General features: G+C 42.0%; 1 protein-coding gene across 1 annotated transcript in view; it reads right to left on the bottom strand.

Moving 5' to 3' along the window:
* Positions 1–26,961, bottom strand: part of LOC146307157 (piezo-type mechanosensitive ion channel component 2-like) — a 119,268-nt gene that overhangs the window by 75,200 nt on the left and 17,107 nt on the right. The window contains exons 5-16 of the mRNA XM_084747082.1: positions 22,562–22,682; positions 20,356–20,557; positions 19,980–20,193; positions 16,135–16,282; positions 15,736–15,912; positions 15,477–15,591; positions 14,982–15,376; positions 11,259–11,364; positions 10,930–11,174; positions 8,621–8,769; positions 413–491; positions 234–328 (exon numbers count right to left, since the gene is read on the bottom strand). Coding sequence (XP_084603208.1) covers positions 234–328; positions 413–491; positions 8,621–8,769; positions 10,930–11,174; positions 11,259–11,364; positions 14,982–15,376; positions 15,477–15,591; positions 15,736–15,912; positions 16,135–16,282; positions 19,980–20,193; positions 20,356–20,557; positions 22,562–22,682 — 2,046 coding nt within the window. The remainder of the gene's footprint in view (positions 1–233; positions 329–412; positions 492–8,620; positions 8,770–10,929; positions 11,175–11,258; positions 11,365–14,981; positions 15,377–15,476; positions 15,592–15,735; positions 15,913–16,134; positions 16,283–19,979; positions 20,194–20,355; positions 20,558–22,561; positions 22,683–26,961) is intronic.

Consider the following 26,961-nt stretch of genomic DNA (forward strand, 5'->3'; position numbering starts at 1 on the left):
GACTGGTTGCCAAGGCCTGGAGACTAGTTGCAGAGGTCTGTGGACGAATTGCTGAGGATATCTGGACACTTATTGGATAGACAAAGGGCAAGTATTTTTTTTATAGTTTAGAATGTTATGCCCGCTGGTCACGTCTACTGTGAATGTGAGTCCTTGGCGCGTGTGTGTGTGTGTGTGTGTGTGTGTGTGTGTGTGTGTGTGTGTGTGTGTGTGTAGGTCTGTCTGTGTGTTACCTGGTAATGGTGCTGTTGTGTGTGTCCACCACAGTCTTCAGGTCAGTCAGGTGCAGAAATGGCTCGTGGAAGTAATGCAGGTGTATGATACACACCTGCAGAATAACGTCAAAAGTCAACTTTGACTAAAACATGAGAGGCTGAACTGTGTGATGTTTTGTAGGAAAGTGTTGAAGTACCAGTAGGAACACAGCAGGGATGAAGATCTTAGTGAAGAGAACAGGAACCGAGAACTTCTCCAAACCAACATCCTCCAACCTGGAGAGATGATGACACAGTAGACACATTAGAGATGTTAAAGATGATATGCACCCGTATGTATGTGTGTACCTACATATATCTGCATGTACCTAAATGTACCTGTACGTATCTAAATTTACCTGTGTATAACTAAATATACCTGTGTATACCTGTATCCAGCTCTGTGTACCTGTATGTAACTGTGTGCACATGTATGTGCCTTTATGTGCTTCCTGTGTACTTGGGGTGTATGGCTGAAAAAATGACTCTGATCTGTCACTAAATCTTGGGGAAAAAACAACAGTGACAGTGATAGGGGCATATAGACCCCTTGAGCTCTCCCTCATGCCATTGACAACTTAGCAGACATACTTTCCTCCTATACAGCTACAGAATTGATAATTACGGAGAGCTTAAACCTTGACTGGGAAAAACCAACATCAGACAAGTTCAAAGATATGTGCACCAATCTAAATTTGACTCAATTAATAACCAAATCAATACACCCTAATGTGAAATGCAACTCCAAATCCTCCTTGATAGATATTTTCACAAATATGCCTCAAAATCTAGTGGAGTTTTCCCACAAAATCATCATTGCCCTATTGCATGTATAAGAAATGTGACATTACATAGAACAAAGCCTTGTGTTATTTCCAAAAGAATTTTCAGGAACTTTGACACTCAGAGGTTCCTGCATAATCTAAATATGTGTGATTTAGATAAAGTGGCTCTCATAACTGACCCAAACCTGGCCCTCACATTTTTCTCCAACACTTTTAATTCTATTGCTGACAAACATGCTCCCTTCGGGAGATTATGGATTAAGGACAGACAAACTGCGTGGTTCTCACTTTAACTATCCAAAGCAGTTAAAACTGAGACAGTGTCAGCTGTGAAATAGGTGCACTGGTATGGTCGGAAAAGCTAAGCACACCTGAGTCCTGGCGATCCAGCTAAAATCTGGAAAACAATTAAATCAATGAAGAATATTTCTGCCCCTGCACTTCCCCTCGACCTACTGTGGGACTGTGACAGAGTGACAGAGTAGAAATCTGTAATGATTCTAATTCTCATTTTATTAATGCAGGATACTTGTTTGAAAGAATTAATTCAATGAATCCAATAGATATCGCCAGTCCGAGACAGCAATATCAAACTGACAGCTGTCAATCAGGAAATGAGCTCAATGACAGGAATCAGTGTATTTTTTCTTCAGGTCTACTCTCGGAAACAGAAGTGGGTGATGCTCTTCTGAGGATAGACACAAAAAAATCCACTGGTGCCAGTCAACTCGACCCCAACCATTTGAGGATAGCTGCTTCAGTTACAGCTGGGCCCTTGACTCATATTTTTAATCTCTCTCTTAGCTCAGGAATGGTTGAAAACCACATGTTTCTACTCCACAAAGGAGGAGTGTAGAGACTTAAATAATTACTGTCAAATTTCCAAACTTTCCTATTTAGCCAAGACCCTTGAATCCCTAGTCAGTCGTCAGCTTAATTCATTCTTAAAGAGACACTGTATTTTGAATATGTTTCAGTCTGGTTTCAGATCTGGTCATAGTACCATTTCAGCTACATCTCTTATTCTCAATGATATCATATGAACTCTTGACAATGGACAGCACTGCACTGCCTTGTATATTGACTTGTTGAAAGCCTCTGACACAGTTGACCATTCAATTTTAATTGATAGACTAGCCTCTGCTGGTCTAGATCAGACCACTTGCCAATGGGTTACAAGGCAAGGCAAGGCAAGGCAATTTTATTTATATAGCACCATTCATACACAAGGCAATTCAAGGTGCTTTACAGAACTTGAAAATGCATTAAATAAGAAACAATAAAAGAGCACTGAGCATTGAGATAATTAAAAACAAAGCTAAAAGCAGGACAATAAATAGTTTAAAACATTACAGAAATGCATATAAAGAAAGAAGCAAACATAAAACAAAAGAGACAGCAGACAAATATAAAAACAATAGCTACAGATTATCCTAAAAATATGTAACGTATCCACTTCACTGGTAGGCTGCAGTAAACAGTAATGTTTTAAGACCTGATTTAAATAAGCCGACAGTTTCAGCTGACCTCAGGTGTTCTGGAAGTTTGTTCCACAGGTGGGGAGCACAGAAACTAAAGGCTGCTTCACCTTGTTTGGTTCTGATCCTGGGAACACTGAGTAAACCTGTTCCAGATGATCTGAGGGGTCTTGGTGCTTCATAACGTATAAGCAAATCAGAGATATATTTAGGCCCGAGACCATTAAACTAGTAACAAGATTTTAAAGTCTATCCTTTGACACACAGGAAGCCAGTGCAGTGATTTAAGCACTGGTGTAATGTGCTCCACTCTCTTGGTGTTGGTGAGGATTCTGGCAGCAGCGTTCTGGACAAGCTGCAGTTGTCTGATTGATTTTTTACTCAGACCTGTGAAGACACCGTTACAATAGTCCAGCCTGCTGAAAATGAAAGCATGAACAAGTTTTTCTGTATCTTCCCCAGACAGAAATCCTTTAATTCTTGCTATGTTTTTAAGGTGGTAGTAGGCTGATTTAGTAATTGTATTTATGTGACTGGTGAAATTTAGGTCTGAGTCCAGAATGACACCAAGATTTCTGGCTTGATTTTTAGGTTTTAGTGTCATGGATTCAAGGTGAGCACTCACTTTTGATCTTTGTTCTTTAGGGCCAAAAACAACTATCTCAGTTTTGTCTGTGTTTAATTGTAGGAAATTCTGGCACATCCATGTATTGATTTCATCAATGCACTTATTTAACAGATGTAGGGGACTGTAGTCATCTGGTGACACTGTAATATAGAGTTGTGTGTCATCTGCATAAGTATGGTAGGAGATGTTGTGATATTCCATAATCTGAGCAAGAGGGAGCATATAGATGTTGAACAGAAGAGGCCCAAGGATGGACCCTTGAGGAACTCCACATGTCATTTTTGTTCGCACAGATTCATAATTGCCAAGTGACACAAAGAAATCCCTGTCTTGTAAATAAGATTTAAACCAATTTAGCACAGTGCCAGAAAGTCCCACCCACTTTTCAAGTCTGTCAAGCAGAATCTTATGGTCGACTGTGTCGAATGCAGCACTGAGGTCCAGTAATACCAGAACTGAAATCTTTGATGCATCACTGCTCAGATGAATGTCATTCAGAACTTTTACAAGTGCAGTCTCAGTGCTGTGATGTGCTCGAAATCCAGACTGATAGACATTAAAGAAATTGTTGTGCACCAAGAAGGCATTAAGTTGCTGAAAAACAACCTTTTCAATGATCTTTCCTAAAAAAGGTAGGTTTGATATGGGCCTGTAATTGTTTATTACTGAGGCATCCAGGTTAGGCTTTTTTAAAAGAGGTTTAATGACTGCGGTCTTCAGGGCCGTTGGAAAAAGGCCTGACTGAAGAGAACTGTTTACTATCTGAAGTATATCTGATGCTATGCAGTTAAAAACATCGTTAAAAAAGCTTGTAGGCAGAGTGTCGAGGCAGCAGGTAGTGGACCTAAGATTTCTGACTATGTCCGTCAAAGTTGCATAATCTAAGAGGTGAAAAAGTGCTAAATTAAGTGGAGCAGTGTTATGAGGCACAGGTGAAATAGCCACTGTGTTGACTGTCTGTCTTATCTTTAAAATCTTGTCTGTAGGAAAAGAGGCAAAGTCGTTGCATCCCTTGGTGGACAGCAGTTCAGGAGGGACTGATGCTGAGGGGTTTGTCAGTCTGTCAACAACAGTGAATAAGGTCCGTGTATTGTTGTTATTTTTGTTGATAATCTCAGAGAAAAAGGACTGCCTTGCCCTTTTTAGCTCCAAGTTATAGATGCGCAGACTTTCCTTATAGATGTCATAATGAACCTGGAGTTTGTTTTTTCGCCACCTGCGTTCTGCTTTTCTACATTCTCTTTTTTGAGCTTTTATCAGTGTGGCATTCCTCCATGGTGCTTTTTTCTTACCAGAGACAACTTTGACCTTCATAGGAGCAACAGTGTCCATAATATTCATAGCTTTAGAGGTGAAACTATGAACCAGATCATCGACAGAGACTGAGGGCAGAGCTGGTGTGGGTGTAAAATCCTGGGTGAATAGTGTACAGGTGTTTTCGTTGATATAGCGTTTTCTGATCACCTCTGTTCTAGTTTTACTGGTGTTAGCCGAGATGGCCATTTTAAAGAAAACACAGTAATGATCAGAAAGGGCAACATCACTCACCACAACCTCAGAAATGTTTAGCCCTTTGGAAATAATTAGATCTAAAATATGTCCCTTATTGTGTGTTGGATCTGTTACATGCTGGTAAAGTCCAAAGTTGTCCAAGATGTAGAAAAGTTCTTTTGCACTGCCATCTTTGGGATTATCAATATGAATATTAAAATCACCCACTATAACAACACAGTTGAAATCAATACACACAACAGACAATAGTCTAGAAAAGTCATCAACAAAGTGTGCACTATATTTTGGTGGCCTGTAAATGGTTACTAATACTGCTCGACAGAAGGATCTCAACTGCAGTGCTACATATTCAAAAGACTCAAACTTCCCATATGATAACTGTTTGCACTGGTAAACATCCTTGAATAAAGTGGCTACTCCACCTCCTTTCCTAAGTTGTCTAACTGAGCTGATAAAATGGAAGTTTGGGGGGGCTGATTCAATAAGAACTGCTGCACTATTGTTTTCATTTAACCAAGTTTCAGTTAAAAAAACATAAAATCAAGGTTTTTGTTGATAATAAAATCATTAATTAATAATGACTTGCCAACCAGAGACCTGATATTTAATAAAGCAAAGTTTAGTGTACTAATGCTATTGTCTGACAGTCTGTGGCTGACGCATAACTGGAGTCAGATTAGGTAACGTAGCTGTGCGTTTTGAATACACATTGTTTTTCCTGATGCTAGTCAAAACAGGAATGACAGACCTTGGAGACGCCTCTGGCTGATACTTTCCAATCTCAAGATGTGTTTGACCATGCCACCGGCTATTTAAGATTGCCGGTATGTTTAAGGAAGCGGCATGGGGTCTGTCTCATCTCTGACAAACAGCTGGGTGATTGGGTCTGGGGCTGCTATTTAAGAGTTTGTCAGTTTGACTAAGCTTCAGCGTGAGCTTGATTGGTGAGCATGGTGGAGGAGGGGAAGGTTGATGCTGGTTCCATGGTGGTTGCGGTGGTGGTGGGGAGGATTGACGCTGGCTCTGTGGTGGTTGTGGTGGAGGGCAGGAGGGGGTTTGTTGGGTCCTTGACTGGGACAGGGACATCCTCTGAATGCCTTGGGTGATGTGGAGCAGAGGGTCAGGTGAAGGGGGAGAGATGCAGGTTGTCTGTCTCTGTGCCCCGTGTTTGTCCTTGGCTCTTATCTGTCCATTCTTGTTTTGGTTTGGCTTTCCAAGAGCATGACATAGGTTGGCCCCGAGTAGTCTGGATCCAGTGATGTTTGGATGAATCCCATCTCGCTGAAAGCGGTCCTTACAGTTCCAAAAGATGTTAAAATTGTCAATAAACTTTATCCCATGAGTGAAGCACGCCGATGTCAACCATGTATTCAGGGCAAGGAGTCTGGTGAAAGACTCAATTCCTTTCCCCAGAGTTGGAATGGGGCCAGAAATGAACACATTTTGTGACTGACAATCGGTCAGTTTCTCCAGGAGCAGGGAAAAGTCCTTTTTTAGGGTCTCAGAGCCAGTTTTCCTTCGAAGAATATCAAAAGACCCAGCATGGATAATGATCCTCATGTTACTTGGGTGTGTAGAGAGGATCACTGGCAACAGCTCTGTTAGCTCCCTGACAGATGTGCCAGACACTGTTAGATTTTCAGTCTTTGCCATTCTTACATGCTTAGTTATTGAGTCCCCGATCAGGATGGTGTCTGGCTGATCAGATGTGGGGTTGAGGATATTTCTCTTTGCCCTTGGCTTCTCAGGTGTGGAGTTAGCAAGGTTTTTTCTGGCCCTTCGTCTAGGATTGTTTTTTGGGCTATTGTTTGGATTTTGGATAGCCTTAATACCACGAGTGTGATTGGCTTCCCTGGGTTTCGTGTAGTTAGTATTATCACACATTTCATTTGGAGCCAGTGCAGCATACCTGTTTTGTAGAGACAGTTCGAGTGGAGGGGTGAGCATTGGGGCTCTCTGGACTGATTGCCTGCTGGATTTGCCTGTGGGTCTAACAACATCAGCCCAAGACCTAGCCGGAGTTGATGCTTTTGGTCGAGCACCAGTCCTGTGCCAGTAGGAAGAGTCGTTAGGAAAGGCCAGTTTGGGAGCCTCTGCAGCTGATCCAGTGGTGTTAGGACATATCCATGGGATTGTGTCAGCCAAGTCAGCAGTGGTATGCTCCACATTTGATGTATTTCCGTATATAGAAGTCTGTCCATCAGCACCTTGTATAGTAGCTGCCACAGAGTCAATGAACTGCTCACTCTGACGAATTTGTTGTAGTGTATCATTCTTCTTTTGAAGCTGCCTTATCGTCTCGGTTAGTCGCTCACACTCTGTGCAGCTCACAGATTTTGCCATGTTGTCCTTGTCTTAATCACAGGCTCCAGTCACAGACACAGCAAAAGGCTTGCACTGTGCCTCAGCCCTGTTCGTACACTTGAAAAAAGTGGCGAAAAATATGGTAGTAGTCCTCTGTATCTATCACAAATTAAAATCCCAGTGATTTATAAGTATCCAGGATCTACTTTCTGTAGCTTTTAGCAGGAAAAAACAAGTATATCCGCAAAAGAATGTAAGCAAAGCGGAGCGCAAGCAGCAGAGCGTCTACACACTAAGAAAGCCGGAAGCAGGAGTTAAGGAGTTAAGGAGCAGGAGTTAGCAAGCTATCATGCAGATAGAACTAAATGTATTGTTGCTGACTCTACTCACTCCACCATTTTGAATGTCGCTGAAGGTATACCACAAGCTTCAATATTAGGCCCTTTACTTTGCACACTGTATATTAATAACATTGCCTCTTTTGATAATGGCTGAAAGGTACATTTTTATGGCAATTATACTGTGCTTTATTCATCCTCCTCCACACTGAGGGGAGCCTTATCCATTTTGCAGACTGGTTTTGAGTTACTCCAGAACTCACTCCTCAAACTTGAGCTTGTTTTAAATGCAGCAAAAACAAAATTTATGCAATTCTCTAGATCCCGCTTTTTGGAGGAAGTTAATTTCAAAATTAGCACTTTGGATGGCTCTGAAATATAAAGGGTATTCTCCTATAAGTACCTTGGAGCATTTATTGATGAAAAGCTCTCCTTTAAACCTCATGTTGATGAGCTAGCTAAAAGTTTAAGGACGAAACTTTGGTTCTTTTATAGAAACAGATTGTGTTTTTCGGCTGAAAACAGAAAGCTGTTAGTACAATCTACATTCTTGCCTGCACTTGATTGTGGTGACACTATATGCACATCGCTTCTACCACCTTGAAACAGCTTGATACTTATTATCATTCAGCACTTCGTTTTATTACTGATCACTTCAGAATGCAGCTCTGTAATCTTTACCAGGCAGTGGGTTGGGCATCTCTGGCTGCTAGAAGAAGGAAACATTCATTTTTGTACAAGTATAAAGGCATCATTTCAAAGCTGCCCAATTACTTGACATCCCTCATTACATGGCATTCTAATCTCTACCGGACAAGATCTCAGGATTGGTTAGTCCTTGAGGTGCCACAAGTCAAATCTGAACTGGGAAAACTGCCTTTAGCTATTGTGTACCTAGCACCTGAAAAAAGTTCCAGAAGACTGCTAAGTTAAATGCCCTTGTCTCCTTGGGCATATTCAAAAATTTGTTACACGAGCTTGATGTTGAGGTATGTGAATGTCGATATGCTACTATTGACGGTGGGTGTTCAAGTACTGATGTTTTACTGTCTTCTTTTTACTTGATTTTTTTTCTCTCTTTTTCCAAGTTATTTTTATTGCATTATTGTTTGTATTATGATTTTAAAATGTATTGTATGTAACCAGGACACCACTGAAAATGAGACCTCAGTCTCAATGGGTTTCCCTAGCTAAATAAGAGTTAAATAAAATGTACCTGTGTGTAATGTGTGTACCTGTGTGTACGTGTATATACCTATATGTACCTGTGTGTGTGTGTGTGTGTGTATACCTGTATGTACCCATGTGTACTTGTGTCTACCTGTGAGTGCTGAGTCCACTGTAGTAGCTCCAGGTGTGAGGGGATGAGGGGAACTGGAAGGTGTAGACCAGGATGAGAACCAGCATGGAGTAAACCACCACAGCTACCCAGAAACCCCTGAGCAAGGCACGCCATCGCTCGTAGTTCAACTACAAACAGTCAGACAGGTAGAATGATATAAATCAGGTCACATCATGTCAGTCCAAACATCCAATCAGTGACTGTAGCCCAGCCCACTGACACAACTCAAACACAGGATTGGATACAATTCAAAGTATCCAATCACAGCTGACAAGTTCAAGACCTGACATTTAAAACTCAAATCTGTCTGGAATCTACAGGTCTTGTAAATATGAAAAACTGAGTCCCCTTTTCTAGAACAAGTTTAACATTTTTTCTTTTAACAAACCAACAGAGTAGGCTTATACACGCTCTGATTCTGATTCATTATCACAGAGGCTTGGCCTTGTAAGTAATCTACTGTTTTTGATTGAGGGCAAAAATGTATCTTTTTAAATAGTTTTGCATACAGACTTTTGTATACATTGTGATTTTAGTTAACATGGGCAAATATAATTCTGACAACCTCAGAATAGACAAAAAAAAAATCACAGGGGGAACCTGGGCCCGAGGTTGGGAACATGGTCTTCAGTGATAGTACTAACATCATAGACATATATATACGTAGACGCCGCATTGAGCACTGAATCATACATCAACGTCACCGCCACATTGGATGTGGCAAGAGCGAATGGAGAAGATGCCTCATTCATTCATGCAGAGTGGCAACACACGGAAATAGCTGTGCAAGACCATTCTTTTCCAAGGTTTTTAGCTTACACACACACACACACACACACACACACACACACACACGCACACACACACACACACACACACACACACACACACACCCCGACTGTAGTTGTATAGTTGTATAGATATATGTATGTATATATGTTAGGGGTGCAACGGATCAAAAAAACTCACGGTTCTGATTGTATCACGGTTTTGAGTGACGAATCGGATCATTTTTCGGATCAGCAAAAAAGAAAAAAGTGGTGGGATTAGGGTTAAATTATTTTAAAAATGCACTTGTCTTTGATCTTTGTCTGTAATTATCACCATAGTTATGTAATGTAATAATAATTATAATAATAATGATAATGTTAATAATATTAAAAAATTATTAACTTATACAGTGCTGTACTATGTATATACTATACATATATTAGATCATTATACACAGTACAGTATAATACACAACTACGCTCTGTAGTCTGGCTCAATGTCCCGCCTACAGCACAGCACATCTGATTGGTTAGAAGTCATGATCAATCAGCAGACACACTGTGTCACAGATGGGGTGAGACAGAGCTGCACCGGTGAGCAGAGAGGAGCTGTGTAGAAGTTAAGACAGCTGATATCACCAAAGTTTCAATGAACATCACAGTTTTATGATCTGTTTCTTTGGTGATAGCATAGTTACATCAGTGAAAAAAGTTATGGTCTGGATTTCACTCAAGGCGATGTGACGACTTTTAAATCAGTCGCTCTTCACAGAGATGCGCTGCACACAGCAGCATCTGTCCTGTCTTTTCACTGCAACTCTGCATTGAGATTTCGGATATTATAACTTAACTACAAAAGTAACAGTGACAGTAAAACTATGATGCTCACATGTGGTCCACGGATCACATGCGTACCGAACCGTAGAGGGCAACCCGGGTCAACTGTGATCTGTTGCACCCCTAATATATGTTCATCAACGCCCAGCCCCCCCGTACAAATAGATATATGTATATATGTTCAGATATATGTGTTCATCAATCACTGAATATCAAGATGATTAATCAAAATCAGTTAAATGTAAACATTCGTGCTCTTTATTCAGAAAACCCACCTGTCACATCTACGTTTCCGGATCTGGTTATTATAAACACAGATGTTTAATATCAATATTTCAATATTTATCATCACAATAACAGTGTTACATACATTGGTAGCTGTAAAAACTCATAAAAACATTAGAAAAATACATATGTTGGTTTGGTGCTTACCTGTGTCCTAAACATATATAATCATGCCTATTTGTTTCCCAACTATATTAGTGTGTGTGTGTGAATGGGTGAATAAAAGGCATTAACTAAAATCACTTTGTAGAAAGGTGCTTTATGAAGTTCGGTCCATTTCCTTGCACAGCAATGGGCCAACCCACTCAATGAGGCGTCTACATTTATAGGTCTATGACTAACATTATATACATTATTAGCGCTTGTAATAGTAGTGCTTGTTGTACTTGAATTTACCTGGTAGAGGGCAACGCAACAAAGGAACATGACCATGTAGATGACTTTGTAAACGACAATTTTCCCCTCAAAGCTAACGAAGAAGAACATTGTCCCACAGACGTAGATCCAGTATTTAACAAACATCCTGGTGACCATGGTAACCAGAGCATCCATCTTAACCCCTCCTCCTCCTCTCTGCAGGAGCAGCACTTCCTCATACAACACTTCCCCCTCCTTCTTTTCCTCATCTGCCTTCTGCTCCTCTGGAAGACACACAGACAGGTGACGATCAGACAGAGAGGTGACCGTGAGACACACAGGATCAGTCAGTGAGGCAGGTGTCTTACCTTCAATGTGGACAGTGATGGTAGACAGGTGTGTGTCTTTCTGTCTGTCTCTCTTTTCAGTCAGTGCCTGACGCAGCAGCAGCCAGAAGGTCAGCAGGCACAACAACTGAAACAACAACAACATTACCAACAACACCAACAGCTGCAACATTAGCAACATTACCAACATCAACAGCAACATCAGCAACAACAAAATCAACAACGCCAAGAGCTGCAACAACAACATTACCCACACCAACTGCAACAATGACAAGATCAACAACACCGACAACAAATACAACCTTACCAAATCTACAACACCAATGCTCGCAATGCCTGGGATCTTTTCTTAGGAACAGTAGTAGTAGTAGTCAGTAAGAGTACTTGTAGCAGAAGCAGTATTAATATTAGCAGCAGCAGTAGAAGTAGTAGTAATAGTGCCTTAGAGGCAAGCTCCCTGCAGGTATCATCTTTTCTCAATGACAGTAGCTGTAATTATATTTGTAGTAGCAGTAGTGTTAATGGTAGTAACAGTAATAGTGGTAGTAACAGTAGTAGTGGTAGTAACAGTCACAGTGGTAGTAATAGTAGTAGTGGTGGTGGTAATAGTAGTAGTGGTAGTAACAGTAGTAGTGGTAGTGGTGGTGGTAATAGTAGTAGTGGTAGTAATAGCAGTAGTGGTAGTAACAGTAGTAGTGGTAGTAATAGTAGTAGTGGTAGTAACAGTAGTAGTGGTAGTAACAGTAGTAGTTTTAGTAACAGTAGTGGTGGTAGTAACAGTAGTGGTGGTGGTAATAGTAGTATTGGTAGTAATAGTAGTAGTGGTAGTAACAGTAGTAGAGGTAGTAACAGTAGTAGAGGTAGTAACAGTAGTAGTTTTAGTAACAGTAGTGGTGGTAGTAACAGTAGTGGTGGTGGTAATAGTAGTAGTGGTAGTAACAGTAGTAGTGGTAGTAACAGTAGCAGTGGTAGTAACAGTAGCAGTGGAAGTAACAGTAGTAGTGGTGATAACAGTAGTAGTGGTAGTAGTAGTAGTGGTGGTGGTAATAGTAGTAGTGGTAGTAACAGTAGTAGTGGTAGTAATAGTAGCAGTGGTAGTAACAGTTGTAGTGGTAGTAATAGCAGTAGTGGTAGTAACAGTAGTAGTAACTTGAAGTTGAGCTCCCTGCAAGGATTATCTTTTCTCAGGAACAGTAGTTGTAAGAATATTTGTAGCAGCAGTAGTAGCAGTTGTATTTGTAGCATTAGTAGCAGTAGTAGTGGTAGTAGTAGTAGCAGCAGCAGTCAGGGGCAGATATAATCATTTTGGGGCCCAAGACAAACAAAACCATGAGGCCCTTGACATCCTTTGCCAAGAGAAGACAATCTTCGTTAACCATAAGTTTATGAGACATTTGTCAGACCAGCCACTAAGGATTGTGGACAGGGAGACATTTTCAAAAGTGAGCACCCCATCCACACCCACTTTAGCATCACCACCACCCACATAAGCTCTTGGACATCAGCAGTGACACAGATGGAGCCTCTACGAACCATTTACAATATTATTCATCCATTCAGACCCTTGCTCTGTTTTGCAAACATATACTCAATATGATTGTAAAGCCCCAAGGTTTAGGTCAGTTATCTCAACACAGAGATATTTTTCTTTCAAAACAGACTGTAATCATTATATTCCTCCTCTTATCTTGAAACAAAACAAGGAGAGAAAAAAATGCTTTCTAATGAATGAGTGATTAGAGAAACGTAAAATCAACGAAATTGACTTAAAGATTAAAGATTAAAGAAAGTATTATAAGGTCTATCACAAAATCAGATCATGGGTGGATCAATAAAGTTACTCTTCATCTATCAAATTTAATCTGAATGACAAAATTAATCAAAGTTGTGGTCAATCTGGAGGCAGAAATTAAATAATGTACAGAGCATGGGTCATTAACTACATTTATCCAATAACCAGAAGTTTTCTAAGCAGACACTGTAGAGCCCAGGCTTTCTAATTCCAGACATTTTAATTAAAAAAAGTCCTAGTCAGCCTGATATTTTTAATATTTTCACTTTCTTACAAAGTAAGTGTGTATCAGTGTGGCTGACAGACGTTTAGGGAAATCCATAATGATAACTAGATATTTCATAACTTGTAGAAAATAATCTCAGGGCTCTGCCAAAGAGACTGTTCACTGTTCACCCTATTGTCAGGAAATAAAATCAACTTTAACTGTTTTTGACACTATTATGCACTTGTGCTGTTATTGTGCTTGTGACACCTCCTGGTGGTACCAGCAAATGATAATACTACAGGTCACTCAATTCAGGGCAGCTAAACAAACTGTGGTTTTAAAGAAGTCAGGCAATAACTGGTCATTTTTAATCATCCTGCTCAGCTGTGATTTGATTTTATGCTGCACACAGGTCAGTTGATCATTGGATTGGATTTTCTAATTAGGAACCGATATTAAAATAAAACGAGCAATTTTTGATGTTTGTTTTGAAATACAAAATTAAAATTGAAATACAAGCTGTTTTTTCCATTATCAAGTGGGAATGATGTAATTCAAAAAAGGTTTGACTTTAATTTTCCATTTCATATAGCAAAAATGTAATAATTTGAAAACAGAAAGTAAAATCATGGCTAAAATCAACCCAATGACGTATTCATTACACATAAACTCAAACACTGACCTAACATTATGAAATCCTGTTATATTTTAATGTTGTAGTTTTATTGTTGTTGTGGTGGTGTCTTAGTGTTGTAGTTGTGTTGTTGCTGTTGTTATTGTTCTGCAATGACTGTTAGGCTGTTGTGTCATGAATATGTTCTGTTTTGTAATTGTGTTTTTATATTATAGTGTCTTTTAGCAGAGAAATTATTTTCATTAGCTTATAGCTATCTCTGGTGTGGCTAAGTAGCTGTGCACTGTCCCTGTTAAATATAATATAATAATATTATATATAATAAATTAATAAATAAATGTCTTGTTTTTTCTTATTATGGGACTGGATGTAATAATTTAAGATGAGAAACCCATTGTGCCAGTGTTGCTTCAGTCCAGACTAAAACATCTGCGGAAACCTACACTGATATGATTTAAGACTTGTCAAAACAAGTTTGCTAGTTTATGGAAAAAATGAGCAAGAAAATAAAATTTCACTTATCCCTTATTGACCATTTCAAAGAAAAAGGCATTGTATTTCAGTCTTAACTTTTGGATTTCAAAACTAAAATCAAATAACCATGTGTTTTGGAAAATCCAATGACCAAAAGATACGCTGTGTGTGCAGCAGCCTGTTACCTGCAGCTCTTCATCTAATATCTATATGTAGCTGCTTCTTCTTGTTCCTTTACTGCCTGCAATACTTCAGACGGATCCACTGTGATCCACTGAGCATCATTTTGTAGAAACACCTGATCGTAGTAAAGTTAAGCTGTTGCTTCATTGTAAAATATGGACAAGCATTTATTTTTTTTATGACCGCTAACCTCGACCTTTCCAGGACCCCCATGTGTTTCGGGCTGGGAGATCCTCTGTACACCAAAATGTGCCAGGATGGCAGACCTGCATTATGGGACCCTTGGTAGCTGGGGGGGGGCAAAGGCAGTTGCCTAATTGTGTCTGTCTCTGGTAGTACTAGTAGTAATAGCAGTAGTAATAGTGATGGTAATAATAATAGCAGCAGCAGCAGCAGCAGCAGCAGTAGTAGTAGTAGTAGTAGTAGTAGTCTTAATAGTAGTAGTAGTATTACCTTGGAGGCGAGCTCCATGCAGGGATCATCTTTTCTCGGAAACAGTCCAGGGACTTCTTGGACAGAAGGAAAGCTGTAGACATACTGCAAGATGACCAGCAGGTTGCCATAGGCGACCAGCCATGGCGACGACATCAGTGTGTAATAACGACGCTCTCGCATCATCCAGAGGACACAGGACCAGATCAGCAGGACACATGTCAACCAGGACACGTATGTGATTGACCAGGCCATCATGGCGATCAGAGCACAGATGTAACTCTGTTTGAGGAGGAAGCTGAAAGCCACAGAGGAAGCGCTCACTCCCTCCTCACCCGTCCTCCTCTTCACCCCCTCTTCATTCTCGTCCTCCTCCTCCCATCCATCTCCATCAAAAACACATGTCTCCAACGTGTCTGCAAGATCAAACATAACCAGGGTCAGCTGATGTGTCCTGATTAACCAGGAAGCGTGACACCTCTACTCCTCTGCACGCATTCAAACCAAAAAACTCACCTGATTGGCTGAGTGAGTAATGAGGCGTAGAGTCAACATCCAATCCCAGGGCTGTACTCTGGGTGGGTGGGGCAAAAGAGTCCGAGGGACTGTCATTGGCTGATGACACCAGTGCCTAAAGACAGACACAGAGAGACAGACAGGTTGACTGATCAGTGACACCATTAAAGGCTGGATCATTAATCTAAACCAATGATACATAAAACATAATCATCATAATAAATTTGAGCCATTTTTGGTCATTTTTGTGTTTCCGTACGTCTCTGCACTTGGCAGCTTGGTCATGAGCTCTTCTCCACAGCTCCCTCCGCCTCTCCCCGGTGATGTCACTGCTGACCTCATCACTTAGGTTGCTGATGGTGGTGATGATGTCACTGCTCTCGCTGACAGCTGACTCTGCCCTCTGTATGTCCTGCTCCCCATCACTGTCAATCAGCTGGAGAAACATGTGACAGCCGTCAGCCAATAGGAGCTGATGAAGTCATCATACAGTGACATCACTGACAATGACATCAACAGTAAAATGCATGATGTAACAGCTTCCTTAATATAACTTTGAAATCGTGACATCATGCAGTGACATCACATGAAGTAATGCTATACTGTGACATGATATCACTGTCGTATGATGACGTGTGAAATCATGGTGTGACATCACCTGGTTCCTCCACAGACTGGCCACAGTGTTATAGAGAAGCAGCAGCATCAGAGGACTGAAGAAGTGAAACCAGCTGAGCTCAGAGTTCACCTGCAGCCTCCAGGGGGCAGCACAGTCCACCGAGACCACTGACACCAGGCCAAACACACTGCAGGAGACAGAGCAACTAATCAGCCAAACCATCCATCAAAACATCAATGCATCAGTCAATCAGTCAATCAGTACATCAATACATTAGCCAATCAATCAGTCATCCATCCATTAATCAACATACTATATACATTAGGGGTGGGAATCTCTCTGCACTTAATATGATTTAATTTCAGAAGACTACAATGTGATAATTAAACAATTATCGATGCATCAAGATTTAAGCCTTTAATCCAAGGAGCGCTGGTCAGACTTTCTCACCACAACTCAAGAAGAAGTCTAGTTTAGATTGCAAAACACGATGCATGTGTTTATTGTTGGTTCAGCTGTCAGGAATGTACAGTCGCTCTTACAAAACTGTAAAGGTGATAGATATGTTGAGAACTGGGTTTTAAATCTTCTCATTTCTGATTAATGACTTTTCTGTATCAACTCATAATCATTCAAGACAGAATCACAATGATGATCTGAGAGTGGATTATTTCCACCTCTCCTAATACATACACATACATGTACCACCACAAACTAATGATACCTATAAGTACACAGGTGTGTACATACTCATAATCAGTTCACATCATGATCAATAAACAATCACATACATTTTTAACACAGAAAAGATCTGCAGTGTAATAATCAGTAATCAATACACTGTTGTCACTGACTTCAGCAGAGGCTGACTGAGGTACAGTAAGTGAACCAGCAGGAGGCAGCAGAACCACACTGATGACTGACCTGAAAACAACCACTAACTGTTGGTTTACAGCAAGATGTTGTTAAAGAGTCTGTGATTAAATGAACCTGTCATTATAAAACTCACTGCTCCTCCCACTCTTTACTCCTGCACCTATTTACTCCTCTTTAGTCTTCTAATATTAATAATATTATAATATTATATTATTGCCCTTCCTTTGACCAATCCCGCTGACTACTGTCAGCAGAGCAGCATAGTTGGCAGATGCTGCAGACCCTGGCTTGACTTACAGAGTTAATAACTAGTACTGTGTGAATTTATTTTTATTTAGTGAAGGCAGATATCAGTGGATACCCTGAGCATGATGAACCTGCTTCGTAGCACAGACCCCTGGTATAGATGTGTTATGGTTTGACAAAGTGGAGGACCCAAATGCAGACAACAGGAGGCAGAGGGTAGAGTTCAAAAGATATTTAATACTGCAAAACAAAATCAGTTACCATCTCAGGCACACAGCCTGGCAACAAGGATCAGTCAGCCAAGAGTTCATAAGTCCCAGAGACCGGACAGAGGCAGAGACCTCGGGCGGGCGGCCTGAGGACGGGACAGAGCCGGAGCAGGGGACCTCGGGCTGATGGCGACGAGCAGGAGTCCAGCAGCGAAGGTGAGATCCCTCCGGAGATGGCCGGCAGCGAAGGTGAGAACCCTCCGGAGGACGACGAAGGCGAAGGTGAGACCCCTCCGGAGGACGACGAAGGCGAAGGCGAGACCCCTCTGGAGGACGACGAAGGCGAAGGCGAGACCCCTCTGGAGGACGACGAAGGCGAAGGCGAGACCCCTCTGGAGGACGACGAAGGCGAAGGCAGAGCCCCTCTGGAGGACGACGAAGGTGAAGGCAGAGCCCCTCTGGAGACGGGCGACAAGCAGGAGGCCGGGGGCCAGGGCGAGACCCCTCAGGCGGATGAGTAGGAGGCCGGCAGCGCTGGCGAAGACGAAGGCGGGACCCCTCGGGTGGCAGGCGGTGCTGGCGTAGACGAAGGCGGGACCCCCCGGGTGGCCGGCGGCGCTGGCGTAGAGGTTGCGGCGATGGCTGCGGCGACGGCTGCGGCGACGGCTGCGGCGACGGCTGCGGCGACGGCTGCGGCGATGGCGGCCCAGCCGGAACAGGAGATGGCCGCGGCGGCCCCACCGGAACAGGCAGCTGAGGATCGGGAACGCTGGGCAGCTGAGGCTCGGGAACGCTGGAGCGGAACTGGAGACGGCTTCTGTGGCGGCAGCGGCCCAGCCAGCGCAGGAACTGGCAATGGCTGCAGTGGCAGCCCAGCCAGGGCAGGAAATGAAGGTGGTGGCAGTGGCCCCACCAGGACAGGAAGTGGCTGTGGCCCAGCCAGAACAGGTGATGGCTGCGACCCAACTGGGACAGGAGATGGTGATGGCGACCCAGCCGGAACAGGAGATGGCTGCCGTGGCCCCACCGGGACAGGAAGTGGTGGCGGCGGCGATGGCGGCCCCACCAGGACAGGAGATGGTGACGGCGACCCAGCCGGAACAGGAGATAGCTGTGGTGGCCCCACCGGGACAGGAAGTGGTGGCGGCAGTGGCGGCCCCACCAGGACAGGAAGTGGCTGCGGCCCAGCTGGAACAGGTGATGGCTGCGACCCAACCGGGACAGGAGATGGTGATGGCAACCCAGCCGGAACGGGAGATAGCTGCGGTGGCCCCACCAGGACAGAAAGTGGTGGCGGCAGCAGTGGCGGCCGCACCGGGACAGGAAGTGGTGGCGGCAGTCGTGGCCCCACCAGGACAGGAAGTGGCTGCGGCCCAGCCAGAACAGGTGATGGCTGCGACCCAACCAGGACAGGAGATGGTGATGGCGACCCAGCCGGAACAGGAGATGACTGCGGAGGTCCCAACGGGGCAGGAAGTGGCAGCGACCCAGCCGGAACAGGAGATGGCTGCGGCGGCCCCACCAGGACAGGAGGTGATGGTGGTGGTGACCCAGCCGGAACAGAAGATAGCTGCGGCGGCCCCACCGAAACAGGAGGCAATGGTGGCGATGGCCCCACCGGAACAGGAGGTGGCTGCGGCCCAGCTGGAACAGGTGATGGTGGCCTCTCAGACAATGACTCAGGGGCTGGAACAGGCAGGAAACTGGCAGGCTGACATGCAGGCTCCGAACTGACAGGCTGGAGGCCTGTAGTAGGTCGGCGGCTAGCCAACTCAGGTGCTGGAGTGGGGGGAGGGCTAGCAGGCTGAGCAGGTGGTTTTTGGTTAAAAGAGTCTATTAGCTCAAGGTAGACCTGTAATTCCCTTTTCAAGACACCCAGCATTGCCAGGAGCTGATTAATTGGGGGAGAAATAAAAAGTTTGGGCCTAGACAAAACATTCTTTTCCATTAGGAAATATACAAAAATCTTGCGTCTTACATCTGTGCAACCCTGGATGGCTGATTGCAGCTGAGCAATTTCCTGGCTAGCCTTCCTCAGCTCTTCTGCCACTAAAAAGTCTGCTGAGTCCATTTGTGGTTGGTTCATTCTGTTATGGTTTGACAAAGTGGAGGACCCAAATGCAGACAACGGGAGGCAGAGGGTAGAGTTCAAAAGGTATTTAATACTGCAGACCAAAAACAGAACTTACAAGAGTGATGAGGGAGCATCCAAAAACAGGCAGGGAGAAAGAAAACCAAAAAATTAATAAATCCAAAAACACAGGAAAACACTGACCAACACGGAGACGAGACGAAAGAATGAACCAACAAAGGAAAGAGGACAAGACACAGGATTAAATACACTAGGGAGGGGGAGGAAAACAAGACACAGGTGAGGGCAGTCAAAGACAGGTGAAACTAATTACTGAACACAAAAGGCAGGAAAACAGACAAAGACAGGAAGTAAAAACAGGACACACGAGGGAGGACCAGACACTACCAAAATAAAACAGGAAATAAACCAACAAAATCCCGAACCATGACAAGATGTGTTATCTGTTAGAGGTGTATTACCTGGCAGATGTAAGGTTGGGAGGCCACACCTCTTGCAATGAGGGCAGCTGGTAGCAGTAGACGAACAGGAAATGGGAGGCGGAGTAGAGCAGTGACATCACAGACACACACCTGAGGAGGAGGGGTGGGACCTGACCTGACCATGCCCACCAGGAGCACAACACCTGGAAACAGAGCAGGTAAGGGAGGGAGGACAGCGAGGGAAAGATGATACCTGGAGGAGAAGAGGAGGGGAAGAGATTCAGATTATCTTTAAAAAGCAGACCTTAGTCCAACATGAGTCCAGTCCTGTTCTGTCACACATCGGTGGAGGTGAGCTACCTGCTGGTCAGTTTTCTGCTGGATTCTACTAGTTACCTATCCGTTTTTATCCCACCTGTAAGTCCCAGTAGAGCAGTCAGCAAGACTTTCCCTCCAGTCGTCATCATGGTCCCCACCATCTGCCTGGTTTTACAAACCAGCAGTTCCACTTCAACCAGAACCCTATTTCTGCTGCCTTCATCCACCTCCTCCTCATCTCCCATCACAGAGTCCTCCGCAAACATCAGCTCCTCAGACTGCTGCTCCTCCTGCTGTGGCTGAAACACACAGGTTTAAAGCACCTGTCAGTCCTGCAACTCATCAGTCTGACACTCATTAACATGTGAGTCTGACACTCATTAACATGTGAGTCTGATGCTCATTAACATGTGAGTCTGACAGTGATTAACATGTGAGTCTGATGGTCATTAACATAAGTCTGATGGTCATTAACATGAGTCAGTTTGTCATTAACATGAGTCAGGTGATCACGAACATGCGAATCTGACAAGCCATTAACATGAGTCAGATGGACATTAACATTTCCTTTCATTACAAAATTATAGGTTGTTTAACTGCATTTTCTTGAACAGAATAATTTACCTTCTGTCAGTTCAAATTTTCCAGCAAAACAAAAATATACCAGAACCTTACCTGTGCGCACAGGAATCTTTTTCGTTCTTTAAATTGTACTTCACTTAAGGTTTTACTCTAATGCTATGCTTTATGAGACAATAAGACGGTAATTTCTGTTCATGCTGCTATTCAGGTCATTTTTCTCTATACATCAGAGCATGTATGTCAAATGGGATGACCAGGAACAACAAGTACATGGACCAAAATGCAGACTTGAGACAGCATAGTACAGTGCAAATGCATTTAAAGCACAAGCTCAAATAAAAAAGCACAAAAATGCAAAAGCTTGAAGGGGTCATACAGCCATGGGTCAAAATCAGAGAATAAGTCAATTGAAGCAACCAAATCCAAATCAATAGGCAAATCCAAAGTTCTTATAAATCCAGAAGAAAGTCCAAAACATCACAAGGAAACAGGAGAAAGGCCAGGAAGGTACAAAGATGAACTGCAACTAGGAAAACAATCAGGAATCAAAACAGAAGGGAAAAAACAGCAGAAACAATAAGAAAGACAAGACATTCAAAATGAAACAGGAAAAAGTAAACCAAAACCCAAAAACCCCTTTCAAGGGACAGTGCCCAGACAAAAACAACTCCAAAAAGTCCAAATCAAGCCAAATGGTCATCTCAGGTATACAGCCCAGCAGGAAGGCAAAGAATGGAACTGCTCCAGGGGATGGCCCACAAGCAGGACAAACTGGAGGGACCACTCCATAAGACAGCCTGGAGCCTGAGCAGAGGCTAAGCAGGAAACCTCAGGCTTGGGGTCACATGGATGTCTGGACCAGGACTGGAAGGTAACCAGGAGGTGGGGTCGAAGGATGGATCACCTCTGGATGACAGTGTGGTTACTGACAATGTAAACAGAGCAGCCCTAGAGGACAGACAGTAGGACGACCAGATCTGTGGCCAAGGTGGAACGTGCAGCTTCAGGACTAGGGACAGCTGCAGCTCAGAAAAAGGGTCCAAACAATCATGAGGAAACACAAGGAAAAATGCCAGAATGCTTGACACAAAGGTTCAAAGACAAACTAGCAACTAAGAAAGGAAAGACACAAGACTAAATGCTCAGGGAGGCTAATCCTGAGTAGGTGAAAATAATGAGGAATTAAAAAAGATCTGAGAAAGATTGATCAACATTTTTCTCCATTTTATGGACCAAACAATTTATTGATTAAATGATCAACAGATCAACAGAAAATGAAAATGATCTGAATGACACAACTATTTCAGATTTCATTCACTCTACTGTAGTGTTTGTCCACCTGTGGACATCATCGTCTCCCAGCTGGACAAACTGGTCTGTTGGAGGGATGAGGAGTCACTGCTGCTGTCTGCTGGTCTGGCATCATGTTAACAAACAGACTCTGACAGAACGACTAATAAACTGATTGAACCTGAAACCTAATCATTATACCCTGAGCGCGTGTGTGTGCGCGCATGTGTGTGAGTGTGTCCTGGTGCAGTCATATAAGCAGATTACAGTTAATAAATAGCTTACTGAGTTACACACTAATAGGCAGGAAACCTTGTTAAGAAACAAGAGGAGACGACTTAACGAGGTTACACCTGCTTCATTAGTGTGTGTGTGTGTGTGTGTGTGTGTGTGTGTGTGTGTGTGTGTGCGTGTGTGTAGGTGTGTATTACCTGTATGTGTGCGTCAACGTTCAGTCTTACAATCAACCTCCATGTCAGCAGACCAACGACCAGCACACCAACATCTGGAAACACCTGTCTCACTGCTGAACCTGCATCACTGCCTGACAGACTGATAGAGACAGACAGACAGACAATATAAAGACAATGACAACAACAAAAGAAGCAGGTAATCAAAATGATATGAGAGTAAGAAAATAATGATTAAAAATAGAAAAGGAAAGGACAAGAGAAAGAAAGAAAGAAAGAAAGAAAGAAAGAAAAGGAACAAAACAACTAACAACAAAAGAAATGGTTAGCAAAAACGATAGAATAAGACAAATAGAATAATACGGTAAAATGATTAAAAACAAAAATGGAAATGAAAGGAAAAGAAAGGAAACCACTGCCCAAAAATGATTGAAGACAACTGAATGTGGCAGACATTAAAAATAACTCTACAGACAATGATCACTTGAAGTTTTGTTTGCTTATGGAGGACATATAAAGGCATCAGTATTAAACTGACACTGTTTCGTAACCAGTTAAAAACTCACTGTAGTAGCTTTAAAAAACTAGTACTTAAATAAAACATAAATAATTATAATTGAAAATGAATAAAACAAATCAGTAAAATACAATACCAGCCATAAATATTAAATCCATAAACAAAAAACTGAACAAAAAATAAGAACTAACTAAATGAGTGAAATATAAAAGTACTGTTCTTTCCAAGTGACACTAACATTTCTTTTTAGAAACATGCAGCTCAGCACAACAATTATCATATATCATATATATATATCATATATATATATATATCATATCATCATTTTAAAAGCACCAAAGAAACCAAAAGATTTCATACACACGTGCATGTGTGTGTTACTGTATGTTTATTGGTGTGTGTAGGTGTTCCTAGAGCCATGTAGTCCAGACAGAGAGACTACTGAACCCTCTCAGTGCTGACACACACACACACACACACACACACACACACACACATACACTCTGTCTCTCTCTCTCTCTCTCTCTCTCTCTCTCTCACTCTCTCTCTCTCTCTCTCTCTCTCTCTCTCTCTCTCTCACTTTCCCTCTCTCTCTCTCTCTCTCTGAGGATCAGATGTCAGCAAGCTTGTTGTGGCTCCGAAGGGACAGATCCCTCTAATATGGCTCTTATTTTTGTAGTTTTGTCTGTACTTTCTAGTTGTTATGGACTTACATAAACGTCAGCATAGAAAAGGAGTTATGTGACCACAGTTCACAAGAAGAAGCTGTTTGAGTTCAGACAGCAGAAAATTCCTAGACCCAAACAAGTTTATTTAAGAAAGCAAATATGTTCTGATCAACGAAAATAAGAGTTTCAGTAACATTTTAGAAAAGATGCTGACATACTTCAGAAAAAATCCAGAAAATGTTCCATAAGCTCATAAAAAAAACCCTGGAAACTCAAGAAAAACTACATTTCTTAAGGAAAAGTCACGAAACTCTCTAATTCTAGAAATCTTGAAAATGTTAAAGAGAAAACACAACAGGTAACTTAAAAAAAGCTTCAGAAAAACTCTTTAAGAATTTCCAGAGGAGCCTTGGAAAAAGAAAGAAAGGGGGGAAAGACAGATCCAGAAACACTCAAAAATCCTCCAGAAAAGGCTAAGAAAGGCACCAACAGTGCCTAACAAAGAGTTGACAGAAGAAGTCAAACACTTCAGAAACTCTCTTTTGATAAACTCAGTGTTTTCTTCTCATTGTTCTGGCAGCTCTTTGTTTTAACAGTGTACTAATACAGGATGAGGCTGTTAGACAGTGAAGTTTCGGTAAATAGAGCTAGTGTTCAGGTCTTCACTTCACTTATCCTCTTTATATCTTAATAATAGTAGTAATAAAACTTAATAGACTACTTAATAAAATAAATATTAATTTAGTTTTCTTCACAGAAATGAATTAAATGCAGAGATGGCTGGATGATCAACCTATTTACTGCCGTAAAAGTGAAAAAGAGCAGGCTCTGAAATGTATTTGAAGTATAAAACTAAAAAGTCTTCTGAAGGACATTTCTACTGATTGTTTCTATGCAAAGCCAACTGAAGCTCAACTTTTCTGTGATTAAGTCTCATTTTGTTACATCTTGTTATGTGTTCTTACATTGTTTTCTCCTTGTTACATGTTGCATCATTTTTGTCTTGTTATGACTTTAAAGTCTATTTTGTCTTGTTTGTCTGGTTACATCTTATATGTTGTTTTTTGTCTTATTTAAGTCATTGTTTGTTGTAATTTTTGTCTTGTTAATCTTTTACATCGATTTTCATCTTTTACACAGCTGTCGTTTGTAATATGCACTGATGGATACATCACTGAATCATCTTTTTTTTCTATTATTGTCCCATCCATTTTAGTTCAAATCAGTCTTTTAGTCAGTCACAATGACGCAAAGTAAAAAATAATCAATAATTCCCTCAAAAGCATTAAAACCAAACAAGTCTGTTTTGAAAATGTAAGGAGCAGAAAGTACATATATTTGTGTTTAAATGTAGGGAGTAAAAGTAAAAGCTGTCAGAAAAATAAATCCTCAAGTAAAGTGCAGATCAAAGTACTTGTACTTTGTTACTTCCCACCCCTAATGCAATGCTGAGATATAGGCAAACTGTATATTTTTTTAAAAGCTTTCTTATCATCAAGGGGACCTCACCCCCAGTGGGTAGTTGAAACTCCCAGGCTGGGAACCAGTGTTTGTCGATCACTTTTGGTTTGACTAATAGTAACATGATGGCATGATGATGACACATGATGTTTAGATGTGATTCAAAATATTTGTTTATTTGCTTCTCATAAAATAAATTAAATTAATTCAGTTAAACCAACTAGTGCCACTACTGACTTACACAAGATGCAACATAAGACAGATGTAAACAAACAAGCTCGAGGTGTACAGACTCACACACATGCACACACAGAGCAGAAAATGGCTGACATATAAAGGAAGGAAAAGTCAGACCTGACTCCAACAGGAGGAAATCTACTGGAACAAAACCCTCTGACAAAGAGTTTTTAAAAAAGTTTTCTGAAGAGAAACAAAAGAAACAGATTGCCTCCTCTTTCATTTAACAAATTATACACTGATGTTTGACTTTTACAGGAGCTGAGTCAGCACGCACACACACACACAGTAAACCACATGTCTACAGTGTGTATTTGATGTGAGTCAGTAAAGTTTTAACTGGAAACAGAAACAGCTGTGTGTGTGTGTGTGTGTGTGTGTGTGTGTGTGTGTGTGTGTGTGTGTGTGTGTGTGTGTGTGCGTGCGTGCGTGCGTGTGCGCACATGTTTCTCTCCTGTTGTTATTCTGTGTCTATATCTTATTTTAAAGATAAGCTGCTCTATGTTTTGGAACTACAGTTCCCACAATGCCTTGGAGGATATAAACATGAGCAAGTGGTTGTGTCTGCAATCATTCACTCACTGCTCACTATCTGTATAGATCTATCTATATAGAGGACTGTACAGGATGGTGCAAAATGGAAAATTTTGCTGTGGTCTGATGAGTCCACATTTCAGATTTGGACTCATGGATCCAATTTAGATCTTTTCAGAAATCATGGACATCGTTTCCTCTGGGCTAAAGAGAAAGACCATCCAGATTGTTACCAGCACTAACTTCAAAAGCCAGCATCTGTGGTGGTATGAGGGTGTGTTAGTGCCCATGACATCATGGGTAACTGTCATATCTGTGAAGGCCCCATTAATGCTGACAGGTACACACAAGTTTTAGGGCAACATATGCTGCCATCCAGACATCGTCTTTTTTGGACACGTCCCTACTTATTTTCAGCACATTCTACATGTATTACAACAGCATGGTTTTGCTGTAAAAGAGTCCGGGTACTAGACTGTCCTACCTGCAGTCCAGACCTGTCTAATTTAAAATGTGTGTTGCATGCATGGCCAGGCACAGTCAGTGCATTGGAGTCAAAAACACTTGTGTCTTAGCCCGGCTAAAACCTGGTCGAAGTGTAAAGTCCGTGGTGCATTAGGTCTGTCTGCACAAGATAGCATCTGATGCATTTGGCCGACACACACACACACACACACACACACGTCTCCACAATCACAAAACACCTTCCTTTATGTTAAGTCTTTTCCCCACACAAGAGTGTGGATTAGTAAAGTGTCCTTTGAACATAAGTTAAAGGAGAAGTGTGTGATTTCCAGTGGCATCTAGCGTTCAAACCTTACATTGCAACTAAGAGGATTTACCCCGACACCGCCCCTCTCTCACCAAGAGTACGGTGGCCGTCAGCGGACAAAATGACGAGCGAAAGCTATCTCACAACAAACTACAAATATGTGTGTAGGATGAATTACCTGTCCAGCAAAAAACAGGCAACCTCGGCGTCACTGTGAAAACGTTTGTCCTCC

This window comes from Lutjanus erythropterus, chromosome 21, assembly GCF_056507025.1.
Source record: "Lutjanus erythropterus isolate fLutEry1 chromosome 21, fLutEry1.hap2, whole genome shotgun sequence".
NCBI lineage: Eukaryota > Metazoa > Chordata > Actinopteri > Lutjaniformes > Lutjanidae > Lutjanus > Lutjanus erythropterus.